Source organism: Gadus macrocephalus, chromosome 19, assembly GCF_031168955.1.
Source record: "Gadus macrocephalus chromosome 19, ASM3116895v1".
Taxonomy (NCBI): Eukaryota; Metazoa; Chordata; class Actinopteri; order Gadiformes; family Gadidae; genus Gadus; species Gadus macrocephalus.
Window position 1 is genome coordinate 16,500,139 of NC_082400.1, and position 13,492 is coordinate 16,513,630.

A 13,492-nucleotide genomic window follows, 5' to 3' on the forward strand; every position below is an offset into this window, starting at 1 on the left:
AGGAGGTGGAGAGGAGTGGAGCCTGCGAGGCTGCGAACCGGCATCACAACAACAACACGCGATGGAGGGCCACGGGTACCAGCACTTTGCGCCGGGGGGAGAGCGGGAGACCTACCATGTGGACTACCGGAGGATCGTGGGGGACCTGGAGCCCCCGAGGGCCAGCCCCCCGCCCCAGGCAGGGGAGGGGTACGCCCGGCAGACCGCCGCCACGCATGGCCACGAGACGGCGGCGCAGAGATACAGCGCCACGCGGATCCAGGTCGGGCTGGGACCTGTGAGGTGAGCCCGTGTTCGGAAGGACAAGAGTGACCGTGTGTAGACCTGAATCTGCGGACAGCAGAAGCTCAGGTGGTAGAGCCGGCTGGCTGGTAACCTGGAGGGTTGCCGGTTCGATCCCCTAGCTGAGTGTCGAGGTGTCCCTGAGCAAGGCACCTAACCCTCACTGCTCCCGACGAGCTGGCTGTCGCCCTGCACGGCTGACCGCGCCATCGGTGTGTAAATGTGTGCGTGAATGTGAGGTAATATTGTTAAGCACTTTGGGTTGCCAATGGTTCGTAAAGCGCTATATAAATGCAGTCCATTTAACACTTCAGACGTTACTAACAATTAGTTTTGTACGGAAACATGCAACGCATGAATTAAATGGAAAGCTAATCCTAATAGTCTTGGAGAGTATTAGGATATGTGGCCTGCTTTCTGTTTCACGGATGCAATTTCACTTTATGCTCATGCCTTCTTTGACCACTACATCACCTCCTGCTCATGGGAACATACGTTGTGAGACCAACCTGGCCGCAGAAGACCTTGAGGTCCGATTTATCTCTCGGAAGGAAGGAATCAGAGAACACTGGTGACTGTCAGCCAGATGAGAATACAACCGAGATGGCTTAACGTGTCACTTGCTATGTTAAGATAGCCAAAAGGCATTCTCTTCTATACACGCACGCACGCACGCACACACACACACACACACACACACACACACACACACACACACACACACACACACACACACACACACACACACACACACACACACACACACACAAACACACAAAGAAGTTTGGCAGGTAATGGTCGATCAAGGCAAGTGGGCAGCATTGCCATGGGGCAAGCAGAAGACCCGTTTTACCAAGAACTCAAAATAGCATGGAGGAACCACCATATTTGCAATGACCCACTTTTGATTTCAAAGGGAATACAGTAGGGCTGCCTGGAACCACTTTGGGAAAAAAGGCAAAGAACACAAAACAAGTGAAACCCTAACTGATGTTCTGCATAGTCTGAAGATGATATGCCTAGTCAGCAAAGTAACACAGGAAAGATTAAATGTAGAAAAGTTTGCTCTCAAGGATGCATGTAGATATGATGTATCCCAGGCATTCAGAACCTCTTAAAAGATATACACATTACTATAATTATACATATATTACTAGTGCAACTAGTTTCTGTCACATTTTCTCCCCTAAAGATAAAATAATACTACACATAGATAACAAAATTAATGTGTAAAGGAATGAATATAGGTTTTTGTCTAAGTATAGAAAAATAGAAAATGTAAAAGTATATCAAAGCAATACAAATATCTTGAAAATGTAGGCCTATAACCAATATTGAGAAATATACATAGTTAGACCCAAAAAGGAAGTGTCTCAAGAAAAAGGAAATATTTTGTGTAATAATTTTAAAGGTATCCTTCAGTCTGTTTGCGGAAGAAACAGTAGCAGTAGCAGTAATGCTATATCAGGATGTTTGCTGTTCCAAGGGTTATTGCGTAACATCATGTCTTAGAAAACCTAGAATTTGCTGGGCATAACTAGTAGACTACATAAGTGAAAGACAAAAGTAATGAATATACAAAATAGATGCATAGATGGAAAGATGGTGGCTTTAGAGCAATGCTAACTTTGAATGGCACTTTCAATAAAACAAATAATGAGCTGGTTGATTCATTTATTTGTTCAGTCGGGCTACCCTAATCAGCTATTAATGTATACTTTACCAAACTTTATACTCCACTTTTTAGATCCAAGGCTGTCAATAAAATATAAAATAAAGGTAAAATACTAAAACAAATGCAAAACAAAAGTACAGCATAATTTGTGCAATAATTTTGGCTCCTGCAGTCTGTTTGCGAAAGAAACAGTAGAATACCACTGTATCAATACACTTTCTCTAATAGCCTTCAGAAAGCCACCGTAATTGTGTCCGTTTATCTGGATGTTTGCTGTACCAAATGTGTGACCAGTTCCTGGAAATGAATAGTCCACATTAGTGAAAGACAGAAGTAATGAATATAATAAAAAAAGATGCTTAAATTGATAGATAGGAGGTTATAGAGATGTGCGAACTTTGAATATTTGTACACTTTGTTTGGCTAAAAGTCTAAATTGTTTATACAAACTGCCAGCACCTTACAGGGTGATCCTGGTTATCCAAGTTTCGTAATTCGCTACGCAGCTCTATTTCTAATCGGGCATGATTTTTCTTTTCTTTTTTTGTGAGTTTGTGGTCTGGGAAGAAGGAAAACTTTAATGTGAAATAGACCCAAGGGCGTAACAGCTATTGTAAGTGGAGGGGACATGTCCCCGGCACATTTCAACATCTAGGTTTAGTCCAGGGGCGATTCTAGGTTCTGACTTTTGGGGGGGCTGAATCCCAGGAAGCCACAGGTTTTTTTTTTATTCCACAACCTTTATATCTATTTTAATTACTATGCTGTTGTATGTCTAAGCCAATAGCTGGCCGTGTCAGCTAAAAAATGCAGTTCTGAACCATTAAAGTGATGAAAGGAGAAAAGACTGTTTGGATGAAGGGATAATCCATGGGTGTGAACTGTACAAACAAATTTGAGGCATATAAGATTTCCTTTGTGTAAGTTTCACTCAAAATGACCATATTTTTCCCTTTTCTTTTATTTACACAGTTACTGAAACACATTGGTACAACCTGTACTGGATCAATAATATGCAAAACATACCACATACCACAGGTACAACATGTACTAGCCTAATACTATAATTAACAGACCACTGTTTCGGGAGGACTAAACTATGTTGTCTCACTTTCAGGGACCAATACATTTTTATAAATCTTCTGATGCAAAAGAATCTTGTTTTTCTGATGCAAAAAAAATGGGTGCTAATTTTCAATAAAAAACAAAAAGCTGGCATTATTATATCAGCTGAGGGTGTTTTCATTGCCAACGTGAGCTAATCAACAAGTAGGCCTACAACATTTTCTAGAACAGAATAATTTTCTGTCATTCCCCCCCTAGGCGCCCTCCCTGAATCGAAAGAGCCTACTACTGAGAACCTGCTAATATTTATTTATTTAGATTAATAAAATTAGCGGAGATAACATCTGCAACAACTTAAAACTATTTCCAACTTCAGTTTATTAACTCAATTTGTAACATTTAAACAAGAATGCTAAGTCTGTGTGAATCTCAAAACAGAGAAACAAGAGCAAATGATTCACTGGGGTTTGCATTTAATTTAAATAAACAGTAAACATTGGTCTCTTGTCAGCTTCATCAGCTTATTCCCTTTCAAAAAAAAGAATATGTGTTCATCTTTCAAGCATCAATAAAGACACCAAGTCCCTCTGTCATGACTCTGTACGATCAAAATTCTTGTAAAACTTTGGTATTATGTTTATTTAAAATAAAATAAGTAACTTATTCAAATAAATAAATAAATAAATATATAAGACATTAAGTCCCATCTGCTGCTCGCGCCCCCCTTATCAGCTGAGTCACATAGTGTTAGAACATGTGGTACTTGTTGTTTAGCTCATTGTTATGCCAATTAATACGCCCTCAGCTGATAAATTAATGCCCGTGTTTTTTTTCAACTGAAAATTAGCACCCATGTCAACTTTTTCTCCTCCTTGCACCTTATCATGCTTATTACGCATGCACAAGCCTCTGCCGACTAAACTATGAAGCAATTCAAGAGGAGGCATAGATAGAATCGCCTTATGGTCAACTGTCATTTAATACATCTGACAGATTATGTCAAGGTTTTAAAATGAATGTTATTATTATTACCTGGTCATGTTATTAGATAGCTGGAAATCGTGGATTTTCTGATAAAGACTAGCTAGCCTTTTTGACAGACAAAACAGCAGAAACTATGTTAGGTGCGCTCGTGCTGCATTTTTGGTTTTGTCAAACAGGAGACTCCCCCCCACAAATCAGAGATTCCTGCAGGAAGGTTGCGCTCGATTTCACTAGCGCATTTGAGCCTGTTCTTTAGTGTACAACATCCATTCTCTCATTGCTTGTGTAAAAAAAAAAAAGAGGTTGAATATGAGATTTGAGGACGAAACGATAGGGTGGGCTAAGGCAAAAGAGGTCTAGCTTCGCCACTTGTTTAGTCCCCCACACCTTTTCTAATCTCATATTATATCACATTGCATGCCTGTCTCCGCCAGAATCGTCAACATGGTCGGGTCAGGGCTCGATCCACTTTTAACTTGTAGCCTTGACAGCAGCCAAGCATGCGTCGCTGCAAGGTAGAAAGAGACAAATCCTGGAATGGAGTTTTTAGAGAGGTGGCTATTCTCGCGCAATGGAAGTGGAATGGATTAAATTGGAGCTGTGACTCGTGAGGGGATGTAAAACCTGGTATGGATTTCTATTCTTCACAATAAAACAATTGACGGTAGTTTTGAACGTAAACATACACATAACATAACATAAACACAAAACAAGTGAAACCATAACTGATGTTCTGCATAGTCTGAAAAGTGTATGCCTAAACTTTCTTGAATTATTCTTAAAATGTAGATGTGATATATCCAAGGCATTCAAAACCTAACCCTAAAAAGCATATACATTCATATTGATACATCATTTTGAAAGTTTCCATCACATTTTTCTCCCCTATAAAATAATAAAATACAAAATAAAATGAAATAAATAGGCAAAGGAAATAAAGATCGATTTTTTAATCTAAGTCAAAATAGAAGAAAAATAAAAGTGTGAATAGGCAGGTAGACCTATAAAGTGGCTGAAGAAGTATACACATTCTCTTATAGCCTTCGGAATGCCACAGTAATTGTGTCAGTTGATCTGGATATCTGCTGTGCCAAAGGTTAACATGAAACATCATGTCTTAGGAAACCTCCTGTGAGTCAATTTGGTGGACACATGACTAGTGGACTACATTAGTTAAAGACAAAAGTCACAAATATAGATGCATAGGAAGATAGATAGGCGGCTATAGCATAATGCTAACTTTGAATGTTTACACACTTTGAATAAAACAGATAATGTGGTGGTTGATTAATTTATTTGTGGGTCGGAGTAGGCCTACCCTAATCGGTTATTAATACTACAGGACACTAGATCCACGGCCAACTCCTTATAGGGACCCTAAAGACGCTGATTATTTAAGTTTTGTAATTCACCATGCATCTCTATTCTGGAATGATTGACAGTGCATGGGCCAGTTTGTGGACTGGAAGGAAGGAAAACTATATTATAACAGACCAATATGCATTCGACGTCAGAATAGCAGCAAATAAACTTCAAATTTAAATTCCCAAATGGATTGAAATAATTCAAACATTCCAAATACTAAATAAATGAATAAATGCAATCCATAAAAATCATGGAAATAGAGGAAAAAAAAAAGTTCATACACTCATACAAGAGGAAGGGATTTCAATGATTATTTTCTCCGAAAAATGTGCATAGTGATCCAAAAACGGAATACTTAGTATTCTTCATAAGAAAAAGTGGTTTGACGAGTAGTTTTAATTCAATCGAGGCCTGAGCCCGTGATTGGCCTCGTGGTCCACGGAGAGAGAGAGAGAGGGGATGTGACGCTTCTGCCAGTACAAAACACACACATACTGCTGCAACACATCAACACACACACACACACACCCGGTGGAACCAGCGACAGGCAATCAACTCTGCAACCTATTACTATCCAGCATTACTTTGACATCTGGGGAGCACCTCACCATCATTCATTTTGGATTTTTCTTTAAAGGTAAAGTCCCTAGTAGACCTAAGAAAGGCGCATAGTCCCTGATCCGACCCGCCGATCGCTGAGCACTAGTTCTGCTCCACGTATTCGCTAACGCTGCTATGCTAGCTAGCGCCATGTGTGCTCATGTGTCAGCCTGGAGCAGAGAGCCATTCACACCCTAGGAAGCAGTGCATGTGGGGTTCATTTACGATGTACGTGGCAGTCAATTGTACAGCCCTGCTCCGAATCGTGGGGATAGATATTTCTGTGTTAATACAGGGGGATAGACATTTGAATATTGCGATTATCCTATTATTATTTGATCCAGATCCGATCTTCTCTTGATGGCTGGATAATGCACGGATCTAAATGTGTTTTTACATCATCTTTCTCATTGTGTTGAAGTAGCAGGGGTGGCTGAAGATGCTTTTAGCCTAGTGTCTCCTCCTAAGCTGCTCCTCATGTGCTTGCTCCTCATGGAGCTTATTTGAATAGAAGTGCCACATGTACCATTAGCCACCGTCACTAGCCTAGCCGTCCTATGTTCGTATCCAACACAAGCATGCCACAAGGAAAACGACCATGATCGATGACTACCAGACAGCTGATCAATGGTACTGAGACCAATAGCCCCTGTCTATAGGATATGGGTCAGCAGACCGGGTAGAGGGAGAGATGCACAGGGCAAGTGCGTCATTTTGATATACGTGTGCTGTGCTGTTATGCTCGTCTTGTTCTTCTGTCTGCTCCTGTAGCTCGTTGGCCAAGTGTACCTAGATGACGCGAAGGCAAGTCTTAACGTGGTTCTCTTGTACGATCAGACGGAATAGATGAAAGCGATTTATATGGCTCGGGTCCTATTTTCGTCTGATGAACAATAAATGCCCACAAATCGCAATCGCTTCACTGAGATGCCCAATGAATATATCTGGCAGCTACTGCGCAGGTGCATTCGCCTGGCTGATGCTGATGTTTCCATGGTTATGCCGTCTTAGGGAAAGGTCGTATTTGGCTTTCATCATAGGACTGTTTTGTTCTGCGCTTGGCATTGTGTACTGTATTGCATTCTCTAGTTCAATGAGCTAGTTAACTTATCGTCGTTTCGTGTACATCTTTTCCCAGCATGGCCGATTTCCTTATCAGTGGTGGCACAGGCTACGTTCCGGAGGATGGACTCTCGGCCCAGCAGCTCTTCTCCATCGGGGATGGCCTCACCTACAAGTAAGCCTACTCTCATCTCTCATCCTTACTTTTATCAATCTATTGTTCTCTTTTATTTTCTGCTGCTAATGGACAACTCAACAACAACTCAAATTTTTCAAGTTGGTTGTGGTGATGGTGGAAATGTTCCCGTCATGCAACAGTTGGAACACTTTGCTTGTCTGTGTGTACGTGTCCAGGTGTGGTTGTGCGTCTACGTCTAACTGTGTGTACGTGTACGTGTGAGTGTGTCTTTGTGCGCGCGCGTGCGCAAGCGCTTTGTAACGGCCAACACGTTTTGAATCGCAGATCTGACCAACAGTGTGTTGTCTCGGATGGTCAAACTGCTGATGAGCTGTGCTCTAGAGGAGATGGGTTGACTTACAAGTGAGTAGAACGGCCTTCTAACCAATCTATGACACTCTAATACCAGAGAATGCGCTACCCCCCCCCCACCACCACCACCACCACCACCACCTTCCCCCACGAGTGGCGAGCTCCCAACTAGGAATCAAACACCAAAAATGTTCCCCGCTCAACCGCAGCGCATTTAAGACGAGAGACACGACCGCTTCTGTTCTTATTATGAGTTGATGAATATAAAGTCGGATGATGAGGACATAGCCGTAATTGTGATCATGATTAGGGAGGATATAATGCTTGTTGTTGTCATCCAGTATTCATCATTAAAACAACGACTATCTTTCATTTGTGCACGATGATCTGCTGGATCCATCGTTTTGAACACACTAGTAATCTATTGGATTTCAGCATTCAGCTGTAGTTTACCATGGCCACACTAACGGTTACGAGTAGCATGCTACAACTGATAGTGGCTAAAATAAGCATCTAATACTACTAATCGCCACTGGCAGCATGTCCCTACTAATGTTTAGTGTAACTGTAAATCAAACTAATGGCTACCATCTAGGGATGCCCCGAATATTCGGCCACCGAAAATGGCCCAAAACATAATGATCGGTTTCGGCCGAAGAAGTAAAAAGGCAGAAAATATACACCTTTTTATTTTTTATTTAAAAAATAAATAAATAAATAATAATTGTTTTACTCATTTATTTAAAGGTACATTGTTCTTAAATTCTTGCTATAAGGTCTGCTGGAATGTTAGAAAACGTTCGGTACTAAATAAATATTTTGTATCAAATTTGTAATTGATTTTTTTTATTGAAAAGGAAGACAAAAAAGTTTATAAAGGACATTTAATTGTTTGATTTATGCAATGGTGAAAAATTAAGGCAAAATGAATGAAAAACAGTAAAAGCCACATTCGGTATTCGGTTTCGGCTTTCGGCCAACTGTTTTCAGTGTATTCGGTTTCGGCCAAGAATTTTCATTTCGGTGCATCCCTACTACTATCTACTAGTAGCAGGCTACTACTAGGATGTCCATACTGATAATATCCACTTCTCATGGTAGATAATCATCCGGAACATATTTTTGGGCGAAGGCCAGTAAGAAGCATGAGTAGGTATTTTTAGTGGTTTCTTTAATTTCCTCATGTCATGGGGCAACGGGTTGGACTTGGTCTGGATTCCTGAGACGCATCTCTGGTCTCCTGTTAGACGTGTCCTTTAGCTGGCAGTGTGCCCGCAAAACCTGAGCCTTTAATGCCCTACACATAGTGGCTGGATTACCATTACCGCCGTTTATTTAAGGTGACCCAAGCTGCTCGCTGGTTTAGCGTGGATCAGTTATTTATTATAAAACAAACATTTGTCAGTCTTTCCTGAATCAGGTAGTTTTGATCAGAGTAACTGTAGATGTTGGACCAAAGACACCCGGCCCTACAGCTTCAGTGGAACGTCTCCCAATATGATCTTATTTTGTGTAGATTTAAAACGGACCACTTGAAACCCAATCAGTCTTGTAGTGGGACATTTTGTACGACTGCCCTGTTGATTGAGTTTCGAAGGCGCTGGAACAATCGAGCCCATTGATGAGCTGCAGGTCGCTGCTCTTTAAGTGGATTTGCGTGCGTTTGATTGGAGGAGCGTCCTGGTGGCTGTGGCCCGTTTAATGAGCAGCATTGCGTTGTGAGGATGTGTGCCTCACGTGACTGGGTCGGTAGGGCCATCATGTGAGCCAACCACAGGAGGGTGGAGGAGTGGTTGTAGCATCGGACACATTTTAGGATTAAATCATTTGGTGAATGTAATTCCATAATGACACGTCAGGCAAAACGAGTCGAGTCCTCTTGGGTGTGAACATGTCATGCTAAATGATGAGCAGAAGACAAATATCCGATCCTAAATTAGCTTGTGGAGGTCTGCCTGCTTATTAGCACACTCACTCACTCCGGCAAGCAGGTCGTAATGTCTGCAGGGGGGGCAGGTAAACAATGCTGCCTGATTGTGGTCTGTTTAGGGCAGCTTGTGGCACCTACCTGGGCTTAACACATTTGTATAAATGTTACATTAACTTGTATGTTCATGTAAACAGTCATTCATATTCATTTGTTTGTACCTGACATGTTTTGACTACTTCCTGCAGTCTTCTTCATGAATGCTAGTCTGTTTACATGAACATACAAGTTAATATATCAAGTTAGACTAAATGAACTTTTTCGAGTCATAAATGTTACATTTAAATGAACTGGCAAACAGCATCATTTTAATAAAGCACTCTAAACCCGACACTCAGATTTTATTTTTAAACATCCTCCCGCTCATAATGACATGGCTGTTTATGTTTCTAGCTGATACACTGTGTGTGTGTGTGTGTGTGTGTGTGTGTGTGTGTGTGTGTGTGTGTGTGTGTGTGTGTGTGTGTGTGTGTGTGTGTGTGTGTGTGTGTGTGTGTGTGTGTGTGTGTGTGTGTGTGTGTGTGTGTGTGTGTGTGTGTGTGTGTGTGTGTGTGGACAGATGTGCTCTCGTCTTCCTGCCCAGCCCTGTATGGCTGTTCTGTGGGCCGTCTGGACGATGTAGTGTAGGAAACACACACGCGTAGAAACACGCCCCGAAGCGTGCACGGGTGTGTGCGCACACGCATTCAACCAAAGCACTCGCACTAACTAAACATCTCTCCGTTGCCAGTGGCAAAACCAGTCCTTAGACAAGAGTCTGCAAAGGTTTCAAATCCAACCCATGTACTAGACTAGCCACTAGAAACACTAAGCCTGCCCCCGACCTAAAGACTTGACCCTCTTAATCGCCATGTCAAGCTGAGAGTCGACTAGTCACACTTGTGATGTAATTTAAGTGCTGAGAGATAATACAATACATAACCATAATAAACCATAAAAATCCCAAATATAGTGAGTTAGAATCTAAACTTAAAATAGTGCAGCGACGGGTAGTTGGTACGCTGGAAGTACTCTTGAATCCATCGATGTTTTGGAGACTTTCGTGTGTGAGCTAGGATCCACGTTCAACAACTAAAAGTACTTTTTCGGATCGAGTTGGTACCCACAGCCGTCGCAATACAAATGCACGCGTCGTGTTATCACAAGCAACCCATGTTCACTTCCCACAGTAGGCTTGTAGTGCCGGATGCTGTCGAGATGAATGATTAGTACATAACAGATGGTGATAATTATAGCCCTCTGATTGTAATTCGCCTCTGTGGATTCGATAAGAGGACTGAGTGAGTAACGTGAATTTTCTGTTGCCTTCACCAAGTCCTGCACATGTACAATGACCATGGTGAATATCTAAGAAGAAACAGATTTTTGCGCATGCTAGAGCCATCCAAAATCGACAATGGTGCGAATAAAAGTAATATCACTTTTTCACGAGACCGATATATTCCGTACAGTCCCATTCAGCTCCTGGATTTGTTATTTTATTGAGGTGGTAAGAAATCACAACTGACAATCGTGTTTAATGTAAATTACCTCTAACTTGCGGAGCTGCTTCTACTATCGCAAAAACGTGCCTTGCAATGTACGCAAGCTTGACTTTCATCCTCTTCTGAGTGCGAAACACTTCCACTCCACAGAATGTGATACGGTTTGTTTCTGTTTCAATTGTCTTTTTTTTATCTGTCCTTCCTTGAACATCTCTTCCCTCACACTGTCTGACTGTAATTCACTGGTGTCTCACTCCCTGTCTTGGACTACTTCCCCTGCTTCTCTGCTTCTCTGCATCACCGGGTGTAGCACTGCTTTCCCAATTGTTAAGAACGTAGGAGCAGAGCGCTTGTTTCGATGCAGCTGATGTCCTTAATGAAACTGCAGCAGAACCGTTGTTATTTAGAAATCAGATTGCAGTTATCGAGATCCCGTTTTTAAGATGATTCATCGTGCCGCCCTACCGCTCTTGTGGTCATGCTGTATACGAAGACTGAGTGGTCAAAGGGGTCATGCACTTATATGTTACAGTCAGTTAGCATGCAGATTTTTATCAGGAGCATGGTTTTCCCAAAGATCTCAGAAGAGCAAAGCCATTGTGAGCTGTGTCTATTTATATCATTTAGCGTTATCAATTATTTACGTTTGGATGTAGGTTGGGAACAGAGCTTCCATTTCTTGGTTCATGGTCGCAGTGTTCAGAAATGTGTTGACGTTTCTGCGTATTTCCTTTTTTCTTTTGCGTCTTTTCTTTTGTGTGCCAAGAACTTTGATTGAACTATTCAGAAACAGGAAATGCCATAAAAGACTTTAATCTGATAACCTTTTTTTCAAGTCCACCGTTGTCTCGTCGAATGCTTGTACATTTCAACTTCAGTTAAGATGAACTTTAAGGTTAATCCGTAGAAAATTGTGCGTTGACTGAGGACACTGTTGACGTTTTCAAGCAGGTTTGGCTGTGGTGTGATCTGTGTCATCCGAGTCGCGCTAAACCGTCACTACTCTGCTTTTTTTGTTTCAGTGACTTCCTCATTCTCCCCGGCTTCATTGACTTCACCTCAGACGAAGTGGTGAGTGTGTGGCGATCCAAACCGACCGTTTCCCCAACGCCCACCGTACGGTGCACAAGGCCATGGCAGGATGGCCATAACAATGAAACGCATGTTGTATATAAATTGCTGTCAGGCATTTCCACAACGGTGGACGATTTTAGTACGCAGCTGTAGTCGTAGTAACCCTAACCCTCCAGGTTACTTCAACGAAATCCAACCCCTACCACCACAAACGCTGTCCTTGGAGGCCAACAGGCAACACCAAGAACCACCAGATCGGTCCATGGAGATACAAAAGCTGTACTCCCAGACCTTAACGTAATTTCACAACTCCTAAAATAAATGTTCTGGAATTTTTCTGGTCTTCCGATAAGTCAGCCGCATTATTTCCTTTTTTTCGCTTTGTTTTTCTCTCTTTTGCGTCACTGCCTTGTCTGCTAACCCTGGTGCTTACATTAGTGGTCGGGCTGTTGCTCCTTCTCTGCCCGAGCACAGCCAAGAAGTCTGGCGAGTCATTCTCTGGTTTTACTCCCTTTCATAAAAAAAAGGAGTAAAACAAAAAGGCCTGTAGACGTTTTCTCACTGTATTTTTTTTTTTGCAAATGTTATTTTTATCCAGACCACTCCTCTGTGGTTAGGCAGAAGTTGGGCCTTCTGGACGCGTGAAGGTTGTCTGTAAGTCCTGAAGCAGTGGTGTTGGGTCTTCATGAAACGTTGGATGGGGGGGGGGGGGGGGGGGGGGGTGAGAGGGAGCTGGGAGATGGGAGATGTTTAACTTTGGAGGCCCATGACACAACTCAACATCTCTGGGAAGAATGTTGCACGGCAGTGCGTTTATCCTCACAAGATGGAGAACTAGTGTTGGGAATGTATCCCACCCTCTCGCCCTTGGACTGTACCGTCCCTGGGGAACGCTGCACCCGTACAGCCACCTGTACAATCTTGTTATGTCGGCGTGAGAGAACAAATTAAAAACGTCCCCTCATCTGAAGAACTCCTTCGACATGGTCTCATGAGAAAGGAATGCTTTAATTTTCGTTTTCTCCCATCGCTTACCCGGCCGCTTGTTATGGGAATACAACTCCTCTGCGCGCGCCCCCACAGGGGAACCTTGTGGGTGGGGGGGGCTGGCTGGCTGGCTGTGCCGGGTGGGAGGATGTTGTGCATTTCTTTTCTTTGGAAGACGCGTTGTGGCCGGCGTTGTATCCAAGCAACCAAGCCCCCTAGTGGCCGAGACTGGTTTTGCATTAGAACCATGCTTTCCCTGGTTGTCTCCGCGTAAGCCTTCATGGTGTTCATTGTGGCTCCTCTTCCTCTCCAGGACCTCACGTCGGCCCTGACCAAGAAGATCACGCTGAAGACCCCCCTCATCTCCTCTCCGATGGACACCGTCACAGAGTCGGCCATGGCCATCGCGATGGCGGTACGTCTCCGTGCGCTGACCG

The 13,492-nt window shown here is 42.7% G+C and overlaps 1 protein-coding gene across 6 annotated transcripts in view; it reads left to right on the forward strand.

The window, feature by feature from the left end:
* The window catches only part of LOC132447762 (inosine-5'-monophosphate dehydrogenase 1b), a 25,846-nt gene continuing 12,354 nt past the window's right edge, over nt 1–13,492 (forward strand). The window contains exons 1-5 of one of the 6 annotated variants that reach the window (XM_060038701.1): nt 1–282; nt 7,110–7,208; nt 7,497–7,574; nt 12,017–12,065; nt 13,369–13,470. In XM_060038701.1, the coding sequence (XP_059894684.1) occupies nt 62–282; nt 7,110–7,208; nt 7,497–7,574; nt 12,017–12,065; nt 13,369–13,470 (549 nt within the window). In that variant the 5' untranslated portion in view covers nt 1–61. Of the gene's footprint in view, nt 283–5,839; nt 6,009–7,109; nt 7,209–7,496; nt 7,575–12,016; nt 12,066–13,368; nt 13,471–13,492 lie in introns of those variants that run through there. The other 5 variants (XM_060038703.1, XM_060038705.1, XM_060038702.1 and 2 more) reach the window with 5 other exon arrangements.